Below are 21,059 nucleotides of genomic sequence, written 5' to 3'. Positions count from 1 at the left end.
AAACAAGCAAGATTATTAATATGCGTTAGGAAGAAAGCTTAAGTTAATTTTACGTATTAAGAAATGCAAGCTATACGGTATATAAAAAGAAGTGAGAGAGTGTACTCTTTGGAATACTCCTGAAGAAAGCCTGAAGAGATCCCGTCATTGATGCAAGATCCTGTCTCAACATCAAATGTGGGAACCAGGAGCCCCGGAAAAGACTTCATGGCCTGATCAACCAGTAAAATTGCATTCATAACATTATGGGGTGGTAAGCATCTGCTCTGACTAGATACAAACCTCACATTTTTCACTGCTAATGGTGCTTCAATTTTAATTAGAATTGTATCTGTTAGGGTTCAGTAAACTTGCTTTTAGTTTAGGACAACCGTGTCTTAGTCTTCTTGCCTAGTATAAGACCCAGTATAGTGGCATAGGGATGCAGCAGCTTTCACTGTGAGATGTCTGTCCAGGCAGGACTGCCCACTAGGGAGGCTTCCACCCAGGTCCTGGTTTCGAACTCTGGAGACTGGGGGGCAGGTTACTTCCACTAAGAGCCAGGTGAAGGAGTTCCTATGATGCAAGCGGTACCTACTGGTGGTATCCCTTAGGGAAAAGGCAAGAGAGCTACAGGAGGAGGTGGTGAGACTCTGAAGCATCCTCCTCCATGAGTTCATTGTTTTGAGGTTGAAAGAGACCTCTAGGACTGCAGATGAAGAACTGCCAGGAGGTGGTGCTAGAGAAGGAAGAGGACATGGACTCCTAGGAAGCAAGAAACTCATTACTGTGATCTCTGATAGCAAGCAGAAGTCTTCATCCCTATTTGAGGCAGTTTGCCTGGAGAACTGATATAGAGCCCTAGCAACAGAGAAAGAGCACAATCCACCAGCAGAAAAGGCCAGGCCAAGCCAGGACTACCCAAGATTGGGAGGATCAAGACAACTGCCCCCAAGAGGAAGTGATGGGAGGTAGAAGTTGGAGACTCCCTTCTGTGGGGGATGGAGGTATCTATCTGCCAGCCTAAACTGTTGGCACAGGATGTTTGCTGTTTGCCTGGAGCCTGGATCCAAGATGTCACAGAAAGATTACTGAGACTCATCCAGCCCTCTGACTAAGAACCCTGGACTTCAGGAAAGCAGACTTCAGCCCCCTCAGGGACCTGATGGGCAGGATCCCCTGGGAAGCCAGTTTGAGGAGAAAAGGAGTCCAAGAGAACTGGTTATGCTTCAAAGAAATCTTACTGAAGTGGCACAAATGAACCATTCTTATGCACAGGAAGACTAGCAAGTCTGGCAGAAGACCAGCGTGGCTTAGCAAGGAACTCTTCAGTGAGCCAAAACACAAAAAAGAAGCTTACAAGAAGTGGAAACTTGAACAGACTTCTACAGAGAAGTATAAAAGTATTGCTCAGGCATACAGGGATGAAAACAGGAAGGCCAAAATGCAATTGGAGTTGCAGCTAGCAGGGGATGTGAAGGATAATAAAAAGGGTTTCTACAAGTATGTCAGCTACTGGCTGTTATCTTTGAAAACTCATGGTGACTGGAAGAGATTGGAAGAGGATGATTGGAAAGGGAAAATATAGTGCCCATCTTCAAGAAAAGGAAGGAGGATCCACAGAACTACAGACCAGTCAGCCTCACCTCAGTCCCTGGAAAAATTATGGAATAGATCCTCAAGGAATCTATTTCTAAGCACATGGAGAAGAAAGAATTTGTTGAAGATCAGGGCTTCCAGCCATCGTGGTCTGATGCAGAGGTGCTGGAGAACACCAGCAGCTCAGAAACTGACCCCAAGGCAGAAAGCAGGGGAGCTGAAAAACTGCTGCCTTTCATGCATTTTCTCTGGCCCTCCCCCAGAGCACTGGGATTGGAAGGGACCTCAGAGAATACTGACAGGTCACTGGCCAGCCACACATGTCAGTCATGAAAGCACTGCTTTCCCCCTCTCCCCCTCCCTCACCTCACTTTCCTTTTCCCCCTCCCGCACAGGGAATTCAGTATAGGCAAGTCGAATATTCGACCCTTGTCGAATATTCAAGCCGCGCTGTTAATATTCGACTTCCAGTATTCGATTCGACAGCTATTCGACCAGCTGCTATTCAACTCGACTTTCACTTTTTAAGGTCAAATATTTGTCAAATTGAACGTTAAGTCGAAGCTTTGCACAGCCCTAATGGACAGACATAACATTCAAATCAGGCCAAACTGTAAAAGGGCTTGAAGCCATTCCAAAATATAGCCCTTCGGGTGTGCTGACGGTTGTACTCCATCCAAGCATTCCCCAGTGAATGACAGCTCACTGCTGCTCCACAGCACAGGGGGATAGTGACAGCACACAACCCAGCATGCCTTCCAGTGACTCAGTATCTGAAGGTTCCTAAAGACTTCTGGGTACAGAGGAAAGTGCTAACAGCCTGTCTGCCCAGGGATCCCATGACCAGTCTTGTATTGGGAGTACCTGGTTAGTCTCCTCTCTGGAAGGCTCATCAGTTTCACTCCTAGCCCAGAAAGCACAGAACAGAACTTTACTGCCCTTTCACCCTGCCAACCCTGATCACACAGCACCAGGAGCTACTGACCCTGCTACACTGTTCCAGGCAGAGAGTCTGGAACTACTTTAGCATGACCCTCTGTCTTCTGTGCCAGCTGGTGTGCTTCTCTGTGCATGACCAAGGGCATGGCAAGGTGCCTCTGTAACTTCCTCTATAACTTTTTGCCACCAACACCTATGTGGCTGATGAGCATGAGGCCATACAGTATACCACAGAATGTGGGCTGCTGTGGGAGCCCCTACAAACTGTGAAGCAGCAGTTCTGGTTAAGAAAGATGAGCAGCACCTATTTGGAGTACATTCTCCTAGACACACTGAATAATTAATAGTTCAACTTCCGCATGCCCATGGCCACCTTCGTGGAGATCTGTGCCAAGCTGGCCTCCAGCCTTGAGAACCAAGTCAGCAGTGTCAGGGAACCCCTGACCATAGAGAAGCCTGCAGCCTCCATTATCTGGAAGCTCATAACCCCTGACATTATCTGGTTTGTGACCAAGAAGCTTTGGGTGGGCAAGTCCATGGACAAACTAGCTCTGCAGGAGGTGGGCCTCATGATCCAGCAAGTTCTGGCACTACGGATCAACCACCTCACCAAATTTAGGAGGTCATCACCACTTTTTACCGCACAGGGTTTCCAAAGTATTTTGAGACCACTGACAGCACCCACTTCATCATCCTGTGCCAGTTAGGGCACTGGAGGAATGAGGTGAGGTGGCCCACAATCCTAACTGAAATGACAGGAAGCCACTGTAAAACAAATACATTGTTCATACAAAAGGCTTAATTGTTCCTTCCATCTGAAATGGCACCTCCTCACCTCGTCAAAAATCAGCTGGGGGAGGAGGTATGGATGGGGTGGCACCTAGATCAGTGGCCACAAGGGAAACAAAAGCATGCCTTAAGGGTCCAAGACAATGTGTGTTAGCAGTAGCCTAAATGCAAGCATTGAGAACAGTCACCCCTTGGCCTGTGCCCACCTCTCCCAGCCAGCTAGGTACTGAGGAACCATGGTAACTATGTGGTGACCCATTGCCAGGGAGCTTACCTAATTGTTAATCATAGTGTGACTGTAATGGTGCATTGAAATTTACTCTGGCTGGCAGCACTGGCCATCCTTGGGGCATTTCTCAAGAGACTGGGTCCAGGGCACTGGAAGGAGGACTGCACACTTGGCATCAGTGCCTGTGGCTGTGTTATGGGCATTGTTGCTGGCACCAAGGAGAAAAGTATACTGTTGAGGGTTTACAGGTCAATGGATGAGACCTTGAGGCCTCAACAGTGAAAGAGCTGTTGGTCTTGATGTCAATCTCACCATCACTCTCCTGTAGCAGAGGATGGTAAGGCTCTGTTTCTTCACTGCCAAAGAGAAATAGGAAGTCGTCTGAAAGCTCTTTGGCCTCCTGTACCAGCTCCTAGGCCACTGGGGCAGGAGGCAGGCTGGGGAAGGTTCTCCCATCTTAATTCTGGGTGGCATTAGAGTGCTCCATGGCTTGAGCCTGGCTGGCAGTGTTTACCGTTTACCATTTCAGCAGACAGTCTTAGTTGTGATGGCTCACCCTGAGTGCCTGCTAAACTCCCTCATTGCTTCATACGGAGAGTAGGTCCAGCACCTCCTCTTGAGTCGAATTGTTGGCAGGTGTGGAGGAAGTGCTGGAAGCAGATGGGGTGGACACTGAGGCTGGTGTCTGGCCTAGTATACCACAAAGCATCCAGACAAGCCTGTTAACTGCTGTGACAGACCTCAACCACATTGCTGAGAGCATGACATGGAATTGCTACTGTGACTTCAAGTTAGGAAATAAATAGGTGGGAAAGGCCACATGTCATAACCATTGGGCCACAGAGTTTGGTTTCAATCATAGAGTGGCTACTTCAAGCAATGGGAAGAAAGAGGGCCAGCACTGCATTGTGGGATGTCTGGAGGACCAACTCACCCCTTTTGTTACAGTGCAACAAGCATGGAGATGCAAGTTCAGAAGTATTAGTAGAACATACTACCTGCTTCCTCTCGGTACATTTTCAGCTGATTTTGAAGCAATTTATCATCATGTCCACAGATCTGTACACTCACTTTTTGTACCAGTATAAGGATATTTATACCACTTTGGAAGTGCTTCAAATCTGACATCTGGTCACACCCTCAGGAACAAAGTTCAGCTACTTCACTCTTGCAAAGGAACTGCCACCTTGGCTGAACCAAGTGTTTAAGTGTGAGTCTATTTAAGAATCACAAAGTAGGCATCCGTTACCAGCCTGTTAGGAGCTGGGTCATCATGTAGAAAGGAATACAAGCTTCATGGGGCCAGGAGAAAAAGCAAGAAAGAGCATGAATTTGTAGACCTGTAATAAGAGCTTTCCCCACAAGGGAGTCCTTGGTTCCAGTCTCTCCTCCAGGGACTGCCCATACATATATATTCATATTAATAAATCACTGGACAATAATACATAAAAAAGTGTTGGTAACAGAGACCAGAACCCAGGATGCCCTGCTATATAAAAGGGGTAGAACAAACTAAAATGTCATCCCGTGTTCAGAATCTGAATGTAAAACTGTCACTGGTTCTCACTAGTATTATAAAATATCATATCCTATTTGAAAGCAGCGAAGAGAACATATCGGTAACTGCAGCATTAGTACTTACCTTGCTGTCAAGTAACCTTTCAAGCCACTTAAACTGATTAACAATGAGCCGAGGAAAATTGGTTCCAAAGGTGCCCACACTGAAATATCAGAACAAGTGAAATACAAGTCAGTCAAACCTACAGGCAGTAAGCAAGATTTTTAGGACCTGTCTACTCTGTTGCACCCAGAAGCATTGCCATAAAGCATATCCCAGCTTCCCAAAAATGCTTAGAATGGTCCTGTGCACAAGCCCAGAGACATTCTTAAGCCCTCTATCTTTGACATGCTTACTGGCACATACTCAGGGCTACTTTAAGGCCACTACATTGCCTTGTTACTTGGTGCATTTAAAATGGGAGCGAGTGAGCAGGGCTTACTTGACAGTGACACTTCTGGGTACAGCATAAAAATGGTGTAAACAAGCCCTTAGAGAAGCCAAAGGTGGACACAATACTAAATGACTATTTTTATATAATTTTGTTATTCCTCTGCTAAACAAGACATGATTATTTCGCTTTATACCAAACTTTGAATTGACACAATTTAGGTAGATGAATTAGGTTTTCAAACAGTACTACAATTCAAAACATGCTGTTCATATATTAAAAGAATTTTCAAAACTAGAATTTAGGTAGAAAGAGAAATACTGTGTATGGACCAAAATATAGCATAACAGTGAAGAAAAGTGCAACTGTGCAAAACATGAAGCTTTAGACTAGTTTCCACTGCTGTATACATGACAAACATCTCACTGCTAGCTCCCACAACTTAGAAATAAAGTTGCTTCTCTAATTATTTTTTTAAACCATGAAGACTAACTGGCTGTGGACAAATCACCAGCAAAACATCATTATAAATACTCTGGATTTTAATCTAAAGTAGAGAAGAACCCACATTTCACAACTTGCTGAATATGTGATGATAGAAAAAAACGTCAATACGTTTCAACATCAATGCCAAAATTAGGCTTAGCATCACAACTATCCTGAGTAACAGGATGCAAATAAGGATATATTATGATTTGCCTTCAGATTTTCTACACATAGCAAGAAGCTTTAAAATGGTTAAGAACAAGCAGTTCAAAAGATCCTACCTATGCTACAGCAAAACCAGGCTACCATTAAACATATGAGAAGCTTTTAAATATTGCAGAACAAAATTAAGGTCATTGTAAAATGTATAAGAAGTTTTTAACATATCAATATTACCCTAATAAATATGGGTGGAATATTACAGTAATTTTACTTAAATAATCATTCCTATACTTCATTTTATGGAGAAAATTTCTATGAGGATTACTGAAGCAACCTTAAATATAATTAAGCTTTTTGTGTGGGAGTTTTGTAGAGCTTTTTTTTTTTTTTTGGGGGGGGGGGGGAGGCATTGTTTATTGTTTGATGTTTTGCAGGGGCATGGAAAAAAAACCCAGAATATTAAAAACAGTGTAACAGGGAATCCCTTCCCCTGTTACTAGGAACGCCTGAGAGGGTAGGAAACCCAGGGCCAAGAAGGGTAGCAAGAGTAGCGGCCCAGGTGGCCTGAGTCAAGGACTAAAAAGGCTAGGCAGGTAATGAAGAAATTAGCTGCACCTGGTCCCTGGGTGCAGAAGATCCGGACACATGGCTGGAAGGAGGCTGAGCTTTGGATACAAGCCCAGTCTTGGACCATACAAGAGGTAGCCCCTGCATGCAACAGGAAAAGGTGCTCCTGGGAGTGAGGAGCTGCTGGAAATGAACAGGCAGGTACTCAAGCCACATAGGGGAGCTGGAGTGAGACAGCTCCTAGGGAAACTGGTCCTGCACACAATATTTATCCTAAGGGAGGAAGACTATTTATTTTGTGAAGTAGTTAGCTTGTGTTTTATTCCTTTTTGAACTTGAGACTAGAGGACTGGATTGTGGCCACAGGGGTGAAGGAGGCCATGAGCAGAGTTCTATTCCCCTGCTATAGGGGCCGGAAGTTAGCCCCAAGCCAGAGAGGCTGAAACTGGTGTGGTGAGATTGAAACCCCAGGAGAGATTGCTGCCAAGGTCTTAAATAGTGGACCAAGGCTGAGGGTGTGGCCAGAGAAAAGGGGGCCAAGGGTGCAAAAGTTGATGCCTCGACAGGTGCTTAGAAACCTGTAGGAGCACTCTCTTAATGGGGATGCACTAATGGGAGAGCACAGGCCTCAGGTGGAAGGCTGGCTGGCAACACAACCAGTGAGGTTATTTCCACCCCCAGGGACCCCCTCCCCCAACAACAAGAAAAAATCATTAAAGGTGTGGCAGGAAAGAAACTGGAGGTAAGGTGAGGCTGGGAAAGAGTGGGCAGGTGGGTCTGACCACAGGAGGGGATCAGGTGCCAGGGTGGCAGACCCTCTCTCCCACACTGCAAAAGTACCACAAACAGAATTTTTTTTCCACTACTCAGCAATACGCTCCTGTGCCATGCAGGACTGAGAAGTCCTTGCAGTTTTGCTCCTGAAAGTCCCCTTTTCCTGTCGCTCTCCTGAATCCCACAGTAAAGGGCAGCTCAGAGTTCTGAAGATGCATTGCTGAAATGGCTCTCAGGACTTTCAAATAACCCTACAATCTGCTGCTTGACCTTGTATTTTAAAGGCACCGCTACATTTCTTTTTGACTTTCAGTTATGCGAGGCTGTAGCTATATTAAGCTATAGTTAAGCTAAGACACTACAAAAGGACCTTGAAATCAGCAGGCTTCACTGACTGCTGGATGACCCAATAAAAGACACAGTGAGGGGGAAAAAGGCTATTTCAAAGTAAGAAACAGCAGCTAAAAAAAAAAAAGTGAGGAATAAAAAAGGAGAGATAACAAAAGGCAAGCTGTACTCAACAGGTACCCAAATTCATTAGGGAGTGAGCTGAAGAAGCCCAAAATCAGCAGGAAGTGGGCTCTAGATGCCCAAACTTGGTAGGGTGGGGTGGGGGAGCTGCAGGTTACTGTACTTAGCAAAGAAACAAGCAAAAAGGGGCATCTCAATAGAGAGAGAAATAAGAATTAGCATGGGGTGCAAGCATCTCAGCTGTAATACAGGGACTGTGAGACTCGTCCTTTTGTAGCAACTTAAGGGGCATCAGTTGTATGTAATGTCAATAATGTCACCTAACATTGTCCGGGCCGTTTGGCTGAGCGCTATACAGACTCGTTAGCATACTGCCCTAAGAGACAATAAACATATCCGAGCTTTCACTACCAAAAATGAATTTGAGTCATTCTTTTTTGTCACTCCTGAGCTCTAAGATGCTGGTTGCAAGCAGTGGCCTCTGAGAGCACGAAGACCCAAGCAGCCTAAACACTAAAAGCAGCAGCAGGAAGGAGGCTAGCTGGGAACGCTCCCAACCCCCGAGCACTGCAAAACAACACCATGTGCTGTCTGTTATTTTGGATACTGATCATGGAATAGTAAATTGTACACTTCCCTATAAACAGTGTTTACTGCCCCGAGTTATTTACATAGAAAGGTAAAGGAAAGTATGTTTAAACAAACAGCAGAGCAGTATCCAACAAACAAGCTTTCAATTTCAGGGAGAGAAAGATACCAGGTACTCACGTATCAAAAAAGAACTCAGGAAGCTTTTCCAATAACAATGTTATAATCGCAGGCTGAAAAGAAAAAAAAAGAAGAAAGGCAACATTGAAATATCAATGTATTATTTGTTATGTGGTAGTGTTCCCTATCAGAATTGACAAATTTACTGGGCACACAGACACACACGACACTATGTCACCATAGCATTTTGTGACACCGTCGCCATAGCAACATGCTTCAGTGACATAGCATCCACAGGCAAAAACCATGATGCCACAGCTACATCACCATAGCAATGCACTCCCTCAGTCTAGCACATCGCTACGGCCAAATAGTGTCTAAAAATAACCGTGATGTGCACACGGCACAGGACTGGTTCTTACTGCGCCGTCTTTGGTACTTCCAAAAGGAAGTCCTTTAGCAGGGGTGCACCAATAGAGATTTTTTGAGTGATACCTACAGCTGGTTTTTAATGAGCCATATTGGCCGATACTGAACCAATTGCTGATATGAGGCCTGGCAGCTTGGAGTGCAGTGTCCGGCTGGTAAGTCTGTTGTGGGGAAAGATGGGGGGAGGGAAGGGGTACAGGGCAGATCGAGACCCCCGCAGTAAGGGAGTGGGGGTGGGGATGGGGATGGTGCAGGTGCTGCACAGCCAGGGCAGGATGCAGGACAGAGCCCCAAGCGACTTATCTGGGGGGTGTGGGAGTGGCTGCTGCTACTACACGTAACCCGGGAGGGCATGGTGGGGTGTGTGCCCCTAGACCTGCACGTGAGGCAAGGTGGGCTGCAGGCTGGAGCTGGGCCTGTGCCAAGCTCTTCCTGGTGGGGGCTGGGCCAGGCTGTGCTCAGGACAGGCAGAGATAGTGCTGGGAGGAATGCTACAGGAAATTTTGGGGTGGCTGCAGCACCAGCCCACAGCCCCCCTCCCAGCGCTGCTGCCACCTGCCCTGAGCACAGCCCGACCCAACGCCCCCCCCTTACCCCCACACCGGGAATAGCTCAGCATCACCCCAGTCCCAGCCCACCCACATGCAGATGCAGGGGTACACGCCCCCCATGCCCTCCCAGGGTGTGCATAGCAGAGGGAGCCATGCCCCCTCTCACACTCCCTGGACAAGCCACTCACAGCTCCTTCCTATGCCTCACCCCACCCCACCCCAGATGTACAGCACCTGCCCCTGCCCCAACCCCAGCCCGAGCACCATTCCCTCCAACACCATGAGGGCCTCTATCTTCCCCCACCACGCTCCTTCCCTCCCCCGCCCCTTCCCCCACAACAGACTTACCAGCTGGACACAGCTCTCCATGCTGCTGGGCTGCGTTTCTGGCTGCCTGTGTGCTGCACTGTGACTGCGCGCAGGCACAGGGCATTTAAATTGGCAACATTATTGGCCACATCAACCAAAAAAAGCTTATTTCCGATACTGTCAGTTTTCCTTATATCAGTGCCAATCTGATATGGGACCAATGTATCGGTGCATCTCTATCAAAGGGAAGTACTAAGTAATGGTGCAGTTACAACAGCACCTTAGGGGCACATGTAGACACACCCAGTATATAGAACAGAGGTGGGCAAAATATGGCCCATGGGCTGGATCTGGCCTGCGGGACCCCTAAAAAATGTAGAAAATATTTATCTGCTCCTGGCTGCCTGTCAAAGACAACAGGAGCCAGGAGCAGTACAACCCAGGGGAGCCGGCAGCAGGAGGCAGAAGCCCAGCCCCGCCCCACCCCTAGCCATTTCCCTGCCTTCCTGCCCCCACCCTGCTCCAGCACCATCTGGTTCCCAGCTGCATCACTGGACCGGGAGCACAGGACTGTGCCAGTACCGTGTGCAAGTGTGTTTTCATAGGGCAAGTCCCAGACACATGCCCCACCATACACCTACACCCACACCCCCCCTCGCACTACCATACGCGCAGACCCTCACACCCACACCACCTCACACGTTCCAGCCACTCTCCCCTCACATACAACCTCCCCAAACCCCATACCCACCCATACCCCACATATCCACATGCTCCCTCACCCTACACCCACATACGCTCCCCCACAACCCCCATACCCACACACCCACAGCCCACTACAAACCTATACCCACCCTCTCACAATATACAAAAGTAAGACTTCATTTTAAGCTATTATATACAATCACCTCTAGGTACACTACAGAAATGCATGTAAACATATTTTTTGAAATCATATTAATGAATGTTTTAGATGTTTGCTTTTTAGAATATAATTAGGTATTTTTCAGGTTCCGGAATGGCAATACCCATTGCTGAAAGGAGTACTTCTGGGGGTAAAGGGAGGGACTTCTGGTGGCAAAGGCCAGGGGTTAGGGGATGGAACTTCCAGTCCCAAAATGGCGACATGGGAGTGGGGCACCTGTCAAGTGGCAAAGCTATCCATGCGGCCCTCAACAGCTTGCCAAAACTGAGTAAACTTGCCAAAACTCAGCCCTCCGCCCAAAATAACTGCCCACTCCTGGTATAGAACCATGGAAAAACCAGGGTTGAAAAGGGACATCAGGAGGTAATCTATTCCAACCCCTACCCAAGATAGGATCATTCTTGTCTATGCCAGACTACACAGATATCTGTCAAACTGTACTTAAAGCGTCTCTAATGACAGGGATTCCACAACTTATTTTAAGTAATCTATTCTAATGCTTTCCCACCCCATAGTCAGAAATTTCTTCCTAATGTCTGCACCCAATTTCCATAGTTATAGCTTAAGCCCATTGTTCTTTTCCTTTTTTCAGAGGATAAAAGAAAACAATTGATTACTATCCTCTTTGTAACAATCTTTTTGTATTTGAAAAGTATTATCAAATACCTCCCTCAAGCAGGGGCGACGTGTAGGGGGTGCATGTGTATCCCCTGAGAGTGCTGGTGCACCCCCTATCAGTCCATGCTCCCTGTTTAGCCAGCCGGCAGGTGGGCAGGCAGGAGGCACCAGTGCTCCCCCTGCAAGCGCTGGCCGGGAAGCGGGGGCCGCCAGCTGGCCGGCGGCCACGGGAGTTAACGGTGAATGAAATCAGCCGCATGATCGGCTGCCAGGAGCACCCTCCTCCCCCCCCCCCCCCCCCCGCCAGTTGCTGACTGGTGCCAAGAGAGGCATGTGCCTCCCATGACTCAAGAGGCACCAGACACCCATGCCCTCAAGTCTTCTTTAACTTACTTGCGACTGCAGAGACAGCAGAGAAGCAATGGAGCTGGGGTACTGTTCCTGTTCTACACTGGCCAGCATAACTGGACAATTGTAAAGAGGGAAGCACACTACACCAGAGGGGTACCACAGGGAGTATACTTATTCTTAGACAGGTAAATTTTGGAAAATATTTTCCTTTTAGGCGTCCTGGTTCCCTATCAGCCCTTACTGCGGCTATAGCTTAACGTAGTAAAGAAATTTAGCCTAATGTAACTAAAGTATGGAATTCTGAGATCAACTGTTTACATGTGGAAGTGTCATGTACACTTGATGGGTATATTTATAGGCATTTAGCATGCGTGTTAGAGTTTTACATAACAACAATAATAAATAATAATACACATGGGTTCCAGAACCTTTTGTTATGAACAGCTAGTTTACACACTCCTTTGGCAGTTGTTTTCATAGTAGTTAGGGGTCAGAAGGGACCTGAACAGATCATCTAGTCTAACCCCCCGCCACTGGCTGCAGCACATGCTGGGATCACACGACCCCAGACAGGTGTTCATCCAACCTCTTTTTGAATTTACCCAAGGTAGGAGTGAGGACCACTTCCCTAGGAAGTTGGTTTCAGATCCTAGCCACCCTAACAGTAAAACAGTGCCTCCTAATCTCTAACCTGAACCTATTCTCCAGCAGTTTCTGGCTATTGTTCCTCATCACCCCAGGTGCTGCTGGGGGGAATAGGACCCTTCCTATTTGCTGCTGATCTCCCCTAACAAGTTTGTAGGCAGCCAGCAAATCCCCGTTTGCTAAGGCTGAACAGGTTCAAGTTTTTTTCTTAGAAAAAAAACAAAACAAAACAAATGAAATATTTATTCTGAGAAATCATATATAATCCTGAAATACTAGAACTAAGGTTGAAATCCTCTTTCTGCCTTTGTGCTTAACCTTTTAGTATCGTTTCTTACTATTATCTTGTTTTCACTCAAAAATGCTGGGATTTTGCTCTGACCTCCTCAGCCCTCCATTGAAGTAATCCTCTCCTGCTCCCTCCCCTCCCCTCCCCACCCCCTGGGAGAAATAACTGGCTGAGAGTAAAGACTCAGAATTGAAGACTTAAAAAGCTTTGGGCAAGGTTCCTCACCAAAGGCTCTTAAAGAAAACTAAGCAGTTATATGATCAGAAGAAGGTCCTCTTTGTCAAAACAGTCTAATATTGTAAAAGTCTGAGGGGATCAGCAGCAGCAGCCAGGCATGGCAGCAGAGCAGTGGTGCAATCTGGCATATGAGCAGCTGGCAGGTGGAGGAGGTGAGGGCAGTGCAGCCCCCCACCGCCCACCCCATCTCCCCGTACATATACTCTTGTAACGCTTTATTCGCATTCTGATTGGTTGCCTTGGCAAGAGTGCTCTGGACAGCCAGAGACACATGGCAGAGCACCGCCATGACAGCAGGGACTAAGGGGCCAGAATGGAGGCCAGAGGGAGGACAATGGAGGCCAGAGTGCCACCATGGGGGGGGGGCAAGGCCCACCCTGCTCCTGCTGTTACTAACAACAGCTGGTGGGGAGGGGGAGGCAGAGGGGAAGAGGGGAGGGAGCAAGAAGTGGGGGGAGGATTACCAGTGGCTATGCCCAGCCACAGCCGTGACCACAACTGCCGCTGTAGGCCCTGGCCCCAGCCCAAAGCAGCAGGAGGGAATAGGGGCAGAATGGCCATGGCTCAGGCCCAAAGCAGCGGGGGGAAAGAGGGAGCAGCCACAGCCTCAGCCCAAAGCAGCAGGGGGGGAGAGGAAAGGCCCCGGCCCTGGTCAGAAGCAGTGGTGGGGAGGTAGGGAGCGGCCCCAGCCCCAGGTGGGGGGGCTGGACACAGGCCTCTGTCCCCGCCTGCCCCCCCTCCCATCATTTCTAATGGGCAATTTGCTAGTGGAATTATAAAATTGGAACAGTACCTCAAGGGCCGTGTAGTCCAGTGTTTCTCAACCCATGGTTTGCAACCCAAGAGTGAGTCACAAGACTATATGAAAGGGTCACTAACTTTAAAAATGGATCAACAAACTTTAAAAATTGATTCTCCTTTAAAGGAGAAAAATGTAGGAAATGGCAGGTCTCCCCTTGAAGGCTGGCAGAGTTCCAGCGCACAAGGGGCTGCAGGGAGCAGGAGGAGAATCAGGCAGGGGGCGCCATGTGCATGTGTACAGCAGCCAGGCAGCATGAGAGCAGCTCTCACAGCACTCTGCAGGTAAATTGATAGGGCAGAGGGTGCATAGACAACACGTGGGAGGGGAGAGGGGCACGAGCTGCATGTTGAAGAGGTATAGGGGGACATGTGCCCTCCAGATTTGTACACTGATAACAGGCACAGGGCTGCAGTCTGGCTAGACTGGCATGGGAAGAAGAGGCCTCTGCAGCCCAGTGGGCAGGACCCAGCATGGGATGGCAAAACAGGGCAGCGAGACTCTTTGCTGCCATCGCCCCATGCCAGATGCACCCTCAACAACATGAAGAGTAAACAATGGCGGGGAGATGGGGTGGGCGGGGGGGCTGCACTGCCCTCACCTCCTCCAACCGCCAGTCACTCATATGCCAGGTTGCACCACTACTCTGCTGCCATGCCTGGCTGCCACTGCTGATCCCCTCAGGCCACATGTCTGGCCTGGGGGTGAGATGGCATGGCAGACAACGCAGGTGACCTGAGGGGAGTCGCAGCAGCAGCAGCACCCAAGCTATGGCAACAGGGTAGAGCCATGGCCTGGTGCATGAACGGCTGGCAGCAGGAGGAGGTGAAGGTAGCATGGTGTTACCCCCCTCCCCAGTCCATTACTTCGCATGCAGCTGGCAGCATGACTGGCACAGGGCATCTGTTGGCAGCACTAGCAGCAACAAGTCTCGCAATCCCGCTCTGCCCTCCCACACAGTCTCACCTACTGGGCCACAGAGGTGGCTCCTGCCCATGCCGGTCTAGCCAGGCTGCAGACCCAAGTCTGCTGTGGGTGCACAAATCCGGGGTGGGGGGGGCAGGGTGGGCACATGCCTCCCCATGCCCCAGGCACCCACTTCCTGCCCCACATACTGGGGGGCTGGGGCCTGGAGGCAGGAGGTCAGGAGCGAAGGGCACCAGCAAGGCCAGGGAGCCGTTTTCTACTTAAATTATTTACTGGGTCGGAACTGGCCAATGTGTAGAGACAGATCCTGGTACCAAAAAAAATTGAGAACCACTGATCTAGTCCAACTTCCTGTATGAATATATTGTTACTAAACCATCCCAAACAAATGCTTACTGAGTCTTTTATTGAAAATCTCCAAGAAAGGCGGTTCTGTAAGTTTTCTGGGCATCTTACTCCATAGGACTAAGATTATTCAGCCTAGAAAAGGGAAGACTTAGAGGAGATATGACAGAGATCTATTAAACTATGAATGGTATAGAAAATATGAATAAGGAAACTATGACTCATCATATCTCATAATCCATAAAGCAGTGATGCTCAATATCACAACAAAAGGTAGCATTTGATACAACACAAATAATCTATGGAACATTTTTGCCACAGGACGTTGTAGAGGCCAATAATTTGGTTCCAAAAGAGATTATCCAAATTCATGAAGAATAGGCCTATCAGGGGCTATTAAACAAACACAACAGCCAGGGATATCTTCTAGGCTCAGAACGTGACCAGACTCATCATAGTTGGGAATGGGATAACTCTATACATGCCCTCTCTCTTATACTCTTCCTCTAACACAGGGGAACAGATAGCCCACAGGCTGGATCCAGGCTACAGAGCCTTGCTGTCCAGCCCACCAGGCTACTAGCAGGCATTGGGAGGTGGGGTAGAGCATGGCCTGCTGCAGAATCTAGGACTCTTTGCCCCCTAGGCATGGACATCAGTGGCACGCCTGGGTCACTGCCTCCACGGGACCCCTTGCCACCATCATTGCCTCCACTGGATCCATGCTGCTACTACCACTGCCATTGTTGAACCCCTGGTCGCTGCCACCACAACCTGTATAGCAGCCTTCACACCCTAGACTGGATCCAGCCCACAAGGACCCCACCACCTAGATCCAAGCCTCAAGGAGCCCCATGGTCCAGATCCAGCCCAAGGTCCCAGGTGAACTTAAAACAGGGGTAAGCAAAATACAGCCCGCAAGCTGGATCCAGCCCACCAGGCAATTCCATCCAGCCCTGTGGGCCCCTCCATAAGCCTTGGCCCTCACTGTCCCTCTGCAAGGCAGCCAGCACCAACATGCAGGAGGTGCAGCTTTGGTTGCTAAGCAACCACCCCCCCATCCCAGTCTGGTCTGACCTGTCCCCATCCCAAGCCAGGGAATGCTATACCCCAGTCTGGCAGAGGCTTTTGTCTGGCCACCCTGTGGCTGTTTCCAGCCCTCCCTGCCTGTGAGCCTGGGAATTCAGGTATGGGCCCCACCAGGCCAGGGACACCTTCTGGAAGAAAGGGGGCGGGACAGTGGGTAACTGTGTGATATGGGGTTGACTGGGCTGGCCCCACATGCTGCACGAGTGCAGGAGCTACACGCTACGGGGCCAGGTGGGGCTGGCCCTGCACCCTGCTACCACATGCTGCTGAGCCCTCAGACAGGGGCACTATTGGACCAGGTGGGGCTGGCCCTGAAAGCTGCCGCCACCTGCATCCAGGGACTGGGGTGGGAGCATGGGAGCTGCACACTATGGGCCCAGATGAGGCTGGCCCCACACCCTCCCACCACATGCAGTCAGGGACTCTGGCAAGAGCGCTAGCAGGCCAGGTGGGGCTTGTGCAGATCCAGGGACTCGCACACTCCAGGGACTCTGAGGATCCTCCCTGCAGCCACACACACCCACCCACACACCTTACCCCCCACCATATCCCTAACACACTCACACCCTCCCACAGCCCCCACACACACTTGTATTCCCACACACCCAGCATACCCACACCCCTTCAAACCTAACCCCCCACACCACACACATCATACCTACACCCTACACAGACAGCCCCCACAACCCACCATACATCCCCACATATAACCTCTTACCCCAATACAATATACAAGAGTGAGATTGTTTGTTAAGCTATTATGCAATCGCCTCTAGCTACACTATGCAAACACACATAAATCATAACAAAAATATTTTTTAAATAATTTCTTTTAATTTTATAGATGTTTGATTTTTTTAGTATATTATTTGCTTTTTTTCTGGTTTCAAGATGGCAGCACCCTCCCTCCCACTTCCAGAGCAATGGGATGGACCTCTGGTGGGAAAGGTCAGGGTTTAGGGGCAGAACCTCGGGTCCAAAAATGGCAACCATGGGGCGGGGCACCTGTCAAGGGGTGCGGCTACCCTTCCAGCCCTCGACACCTCACCAAAACTCGTTAAGTGGCCCTTCAGCCACAAGAATTGCCTACTCCCAATTTAAAACCCCTGCTCTAACGCATGAGCTATTGACTTAACATTGGAAAAAGGCTAGAGAGATCTGTGGTGCGAGACTGAAAATTTTAGCCTTAAAAAAAGGTACATTCTTTAAATATTTAAGAGCAAAGGGCTGTAATGGAAACTGTTAAGCAAACCTAACTTCAGCAGATTTGGGGGCCCTTGGCAATAATATTTATGAAGTTGTGATGAGTGGACAAGTTACCAAAGGACTAGAGAAGGGCCAACATAGTGCCCTTCTAAAAAAAAGAAGCAAAAAAGAGGACTTGAGGAAATACAGAGCAGTATACAGAGCAGTCTGGTTAACCTTACCTCAATACCCAGGAAGTTACTGGAGCATATTCTAAGGAAGTCCATTAGCAAGCATCTTGTGTAGGAAAGGCCGATTAAAAGCAGCCATCATGAATTTATTAAGAACAAATTGTGTCAAATAAACTTTAACTCCTCCTCTGACCAAGTAACTACTCGGGTAGATGTAGGGAATGCTGTGGATACAGTCTATCTGGATTTCTGACAAGGCTTTTGACAAGGTCCTACACAACCTTCTCCTTAAACAAATTGGAGAAATGTGGTCTAGACAAAACAACTACAAGGTACAAAGACTCCTAGCTCAATAGCCACAAGCAAAGAGTAATTATAAATGGCTTCACATAAAAATGACAGGAAGTTGAGTGGTGTCCTACAGTCCTGAGTCCAGTGCTGTTCAACATATTTATTATTTGGATGCCAGAACAGAGAGCTCCATGAGCAAATATTCACACAACACAAAACTGGGAAGGATTGCAAACATTTTGGAGGACAGGAATGCAATTCAGCAGGATCCCAACAGAATGGAAGACTGAGCTGGATTTAACAGGATGAAGTTCAATGCTGACAAATACAAGGTACTATACCTCAGGAAGAATAATCAATAATATGCATACAAAATGGGCAACACGTAGCTGGATTGCAACACTATGGAGAAGGATCTGGGAGCCCTGGAAGAATGCAGATTCAATAGGAGTACAATGCTATCGTATAATGGCTTGTAGTACAATGCCATAGTACAGTTACACAAAAGGCAAATGCGATTTTGGGATGCACCTGTAGAAGCATTAAGGGAGACATACAAGAGATGATACTGTCTCTACCTGGCACTTGTTAGGCCTCATCTAGAGCAGTAGTTCTCAACTGGGGAGCTGCAAGCAGGTTGCAGGGGGTCCGCCTAGCCTGGCCTGGGGAGGAAGCACCCAGACCCCCTGGGACTAAGGCAAGTCCCAAGGGGTGGAGGTAGTGGCGGCAGCCTCCATATTGTGGGTGGTGCTGCAGGCAGGCAGACAACTTTGTGCTGCTGCTGTTCAGGTGAGTGGGGCCCAGTGCTCCCTACTGCCAAGCCCTGCCCACTGCAGGTGGGGCTGGGGAGCTGGGAAGTTGTTGTGGCACAGGTAGGTCATGGAGTTTTTATACATTTTATAAATTTTTAAAAGGACATGGAGAAGTTAGAGATTGTCCAGAAGCAGGCAACAAAAATGATGAACAGCTTGGAAGGCAAGTGCTAGGAGAGACTGAAGGATTCTATAAATTTGAGAATTCTTTAAAGAAAGAAGAATGTTTTAGTTAAAAGAATTGAGGGAGTCATTTAGGACAGTGGTTGTCAACCAGGAGTATGTGTACCCCTAGAGGTACTTAAAAAGGTCATAGGGGATATGCAGAATGAAGGAGACAAAATTAGAGATGCACCTATCCATCAATCCCATATTGGATCAGCACCAATATAAGGAAAATTGACTGCAACAGAAGTGCACTGTGGGATGCCTGGAAGACCAACCAGTCAACTTGTCCCATGAGACAACTGTTCAGATGTTCACCACAACAGGGCAAGACAAAGAATTAGTACCTCTTAACCTGCAAAATCTTTTGGAGGGGGGCTCTGTCCCAGGACAAGCAACAAGGACACCTGAATGCTCACATTTTTCACACCAGGAAAACTTTTTCTCCCACATTAAGGGCAAGATCTATTTGTAGCCTATCACATACATTTAGGTGCCAAATCCTTGCACAGGCAGTAGCAAGACTTACTTCTTTACTGTAAGTAGTTCTTTATATAAATTTCTGTATACAAAGTGCTGTTTCCTCATCACAAGCCTCATGAAGACAGTATTAATAGCTTTCTTGTTGTTTCAGCCACTAACTACAGTGCTCAGCCAATAGCTATGGCTGTGAGGGGGTTAATACAGGAATCAGCCATCTTGGCAGCTTCACAGCATGCACTATGTCCAGGTCTGCTTCTTTTCCAGAGAAGAAAATGGCTTCCCCACTTGTAATATGCACCCCATTTTTTAGGGGCTGATTTTTTGGGGGGGAAGTATGCATTTTACTACCTCACAGGATGCGTGAAGGCTTGAACTGTTCAGAACTGTTGTGATGGGGACCAGGGAAGTAAAAAAGGATCCTTTATGGAAACCTTCTCTACTTCTCCAGCAGAGAACCTCTGCTGTTTTAAGAGCATAAAAACATCAGATGCATCTTTGCCAGCCTTGTGTAGCAAATACAGGGCCCACTACTAGAGCAGAATTCGTTCAGGTGGTCTCAGGACACAGAAGGCAGACTGAAGCTCGAAGCATACATCCTATATACATCCTAGCTTTCTTCTCCTTTATGTCCACTCATAATCCTCACTTTTCTAATCCTTTTCAACTGGCAGAACTGTTCTGTGGATCTCAGGACAGGAATAGCAAGAGAAACAAGTTACATATTAGGGGCATTGGGTCAATTCTGTGGAAAGCCTACACAGTACCCATCTAAGGCATTTGAAGTTCTAAAACTTACCAAAACAACTGAAAAGAAAAATTTTAAGGGTCCCTACCTGTAAAATCTCAATTCCAAGTAGTAGTTTCATGAGGCTTTCACAGTACGAATGTACCAAAACCCTGTAAGCAAAAACATTCTATTATTGTCATTAAAAAAATGCATGATGTGAATAGTCAGTTTTTGCCCACTGAGAACTGAAAAAAAAATCTTCTTACTATGGCTTCCTCTTCCTAGCAAAGATACTCTCCCCAGTCAGTCTTAGGGAATAGTTGAGGTGTTAGCAAATAGTCTGTTCTCCAAAGCAATGCATTAATAAAACTATGTATTTCTAAACTTTCTAAAGCTTAGGATCCTTTTAGAGGTGTATACTAGAGTGATTTATAATACCCACTTTACCACAGATCCCATACTCTGGCCCAGCACCAACAATTAAAATTCCACTAATGTACCTTACTGGGACACTAGCATAGACACAAGTGGTCAAGCCAGAGAATATTGAGGGATGCTATTTGAATTCTCCTAATAAAACTCGGGACCAATACTAACACATCTACAGGAAAGAAAAATGAAGAGTGGCAGTCTTCTCTGTTAGTAACACTATTAAAGATGACTATCTAACCTATGCCACTGCTGGTAGTCAGGGGAAATTTTGAGGCACAGATAATTTATACTTCAGCTTTTAGCTGTAAATCATCTTTGGTTCCCTCTCCCCACCAACCCTAGTTCATGCTCTAGGAAGACTGTTTTGGAAAGCTGAGCCTTTGGAGGTCCTACCAAGTCTCCTGAAGATATATCATTTAAGTAGGCACCCTCCGCCAGCCGTATAAACTTGGGCTATTTATAGACATTCCATTTTTCTAGGTTTAATCCAGACTATAGCTGTAAATATATACACATAGACGTCTGTAGTCTGAATTAAAATTGGTTTCAGTTCGAATGGAGTTTTCCTGCAAGGGAAACTCAGTTGGGTTTTTGAAAAACAGAGGCT

The 21,059-nt window shown here is 47.6% G+C and overlaps 1 protein-coding gene across 3 annotated transcripts in view; it reads right to left on the bottom strand.

Annotated features, from left to right (window-relative positions):
* Window positions 1–21,059, bottom strand: part of FANCD2 (FA complementation group D2) — a 170,659-nt gene that overhangs the window by 132,480 nt on the left and 17,120 nt on the right. For all 3 annotated transcript variants that reach the window (XM_090021350.1, XM_090021352.1, XM_090021351.1), the window contains exons 6-8: window positions 20,127–20,190; window positions 8,713–8,765; window positions 5,178–5,256 (exon numbers count right to left, since the gene is read on the bottom strand). In XM_090021350.1, the coding sequence (XP_089877476.1) occupies window positions 5,178–5,256; window positions 8,713–8,765; window positions 20,127–20,190 (196 nt within the window). The remainder of the gene's footprint in view (window positions 1–5,177; window positions 5,257–8,712; window positions 8,766–20,126; window positions 20,191–21,059) is intronic.

The sequence above is a fragment of the Crocodylus siamensis genome, chromosome 11 (genome assembly GCF_052110815.1).
Source record: "Crocodylus siamensis isolate JL-2025a chromosome 11, ASM5211081v1, whole genome shotgun sequence".
Classification (NCBI taxonomy): Eukaryota; Metazoa; Chordata; order Crocodylia; family Crocodylidae; genus Crocodylus; species Crocodylus siamensis.
The sequence above is the reverse complement of the archived record's forward strand: the minus strand, read 5'-3'. Positions and strand labels throughout refer to the sequence as shown.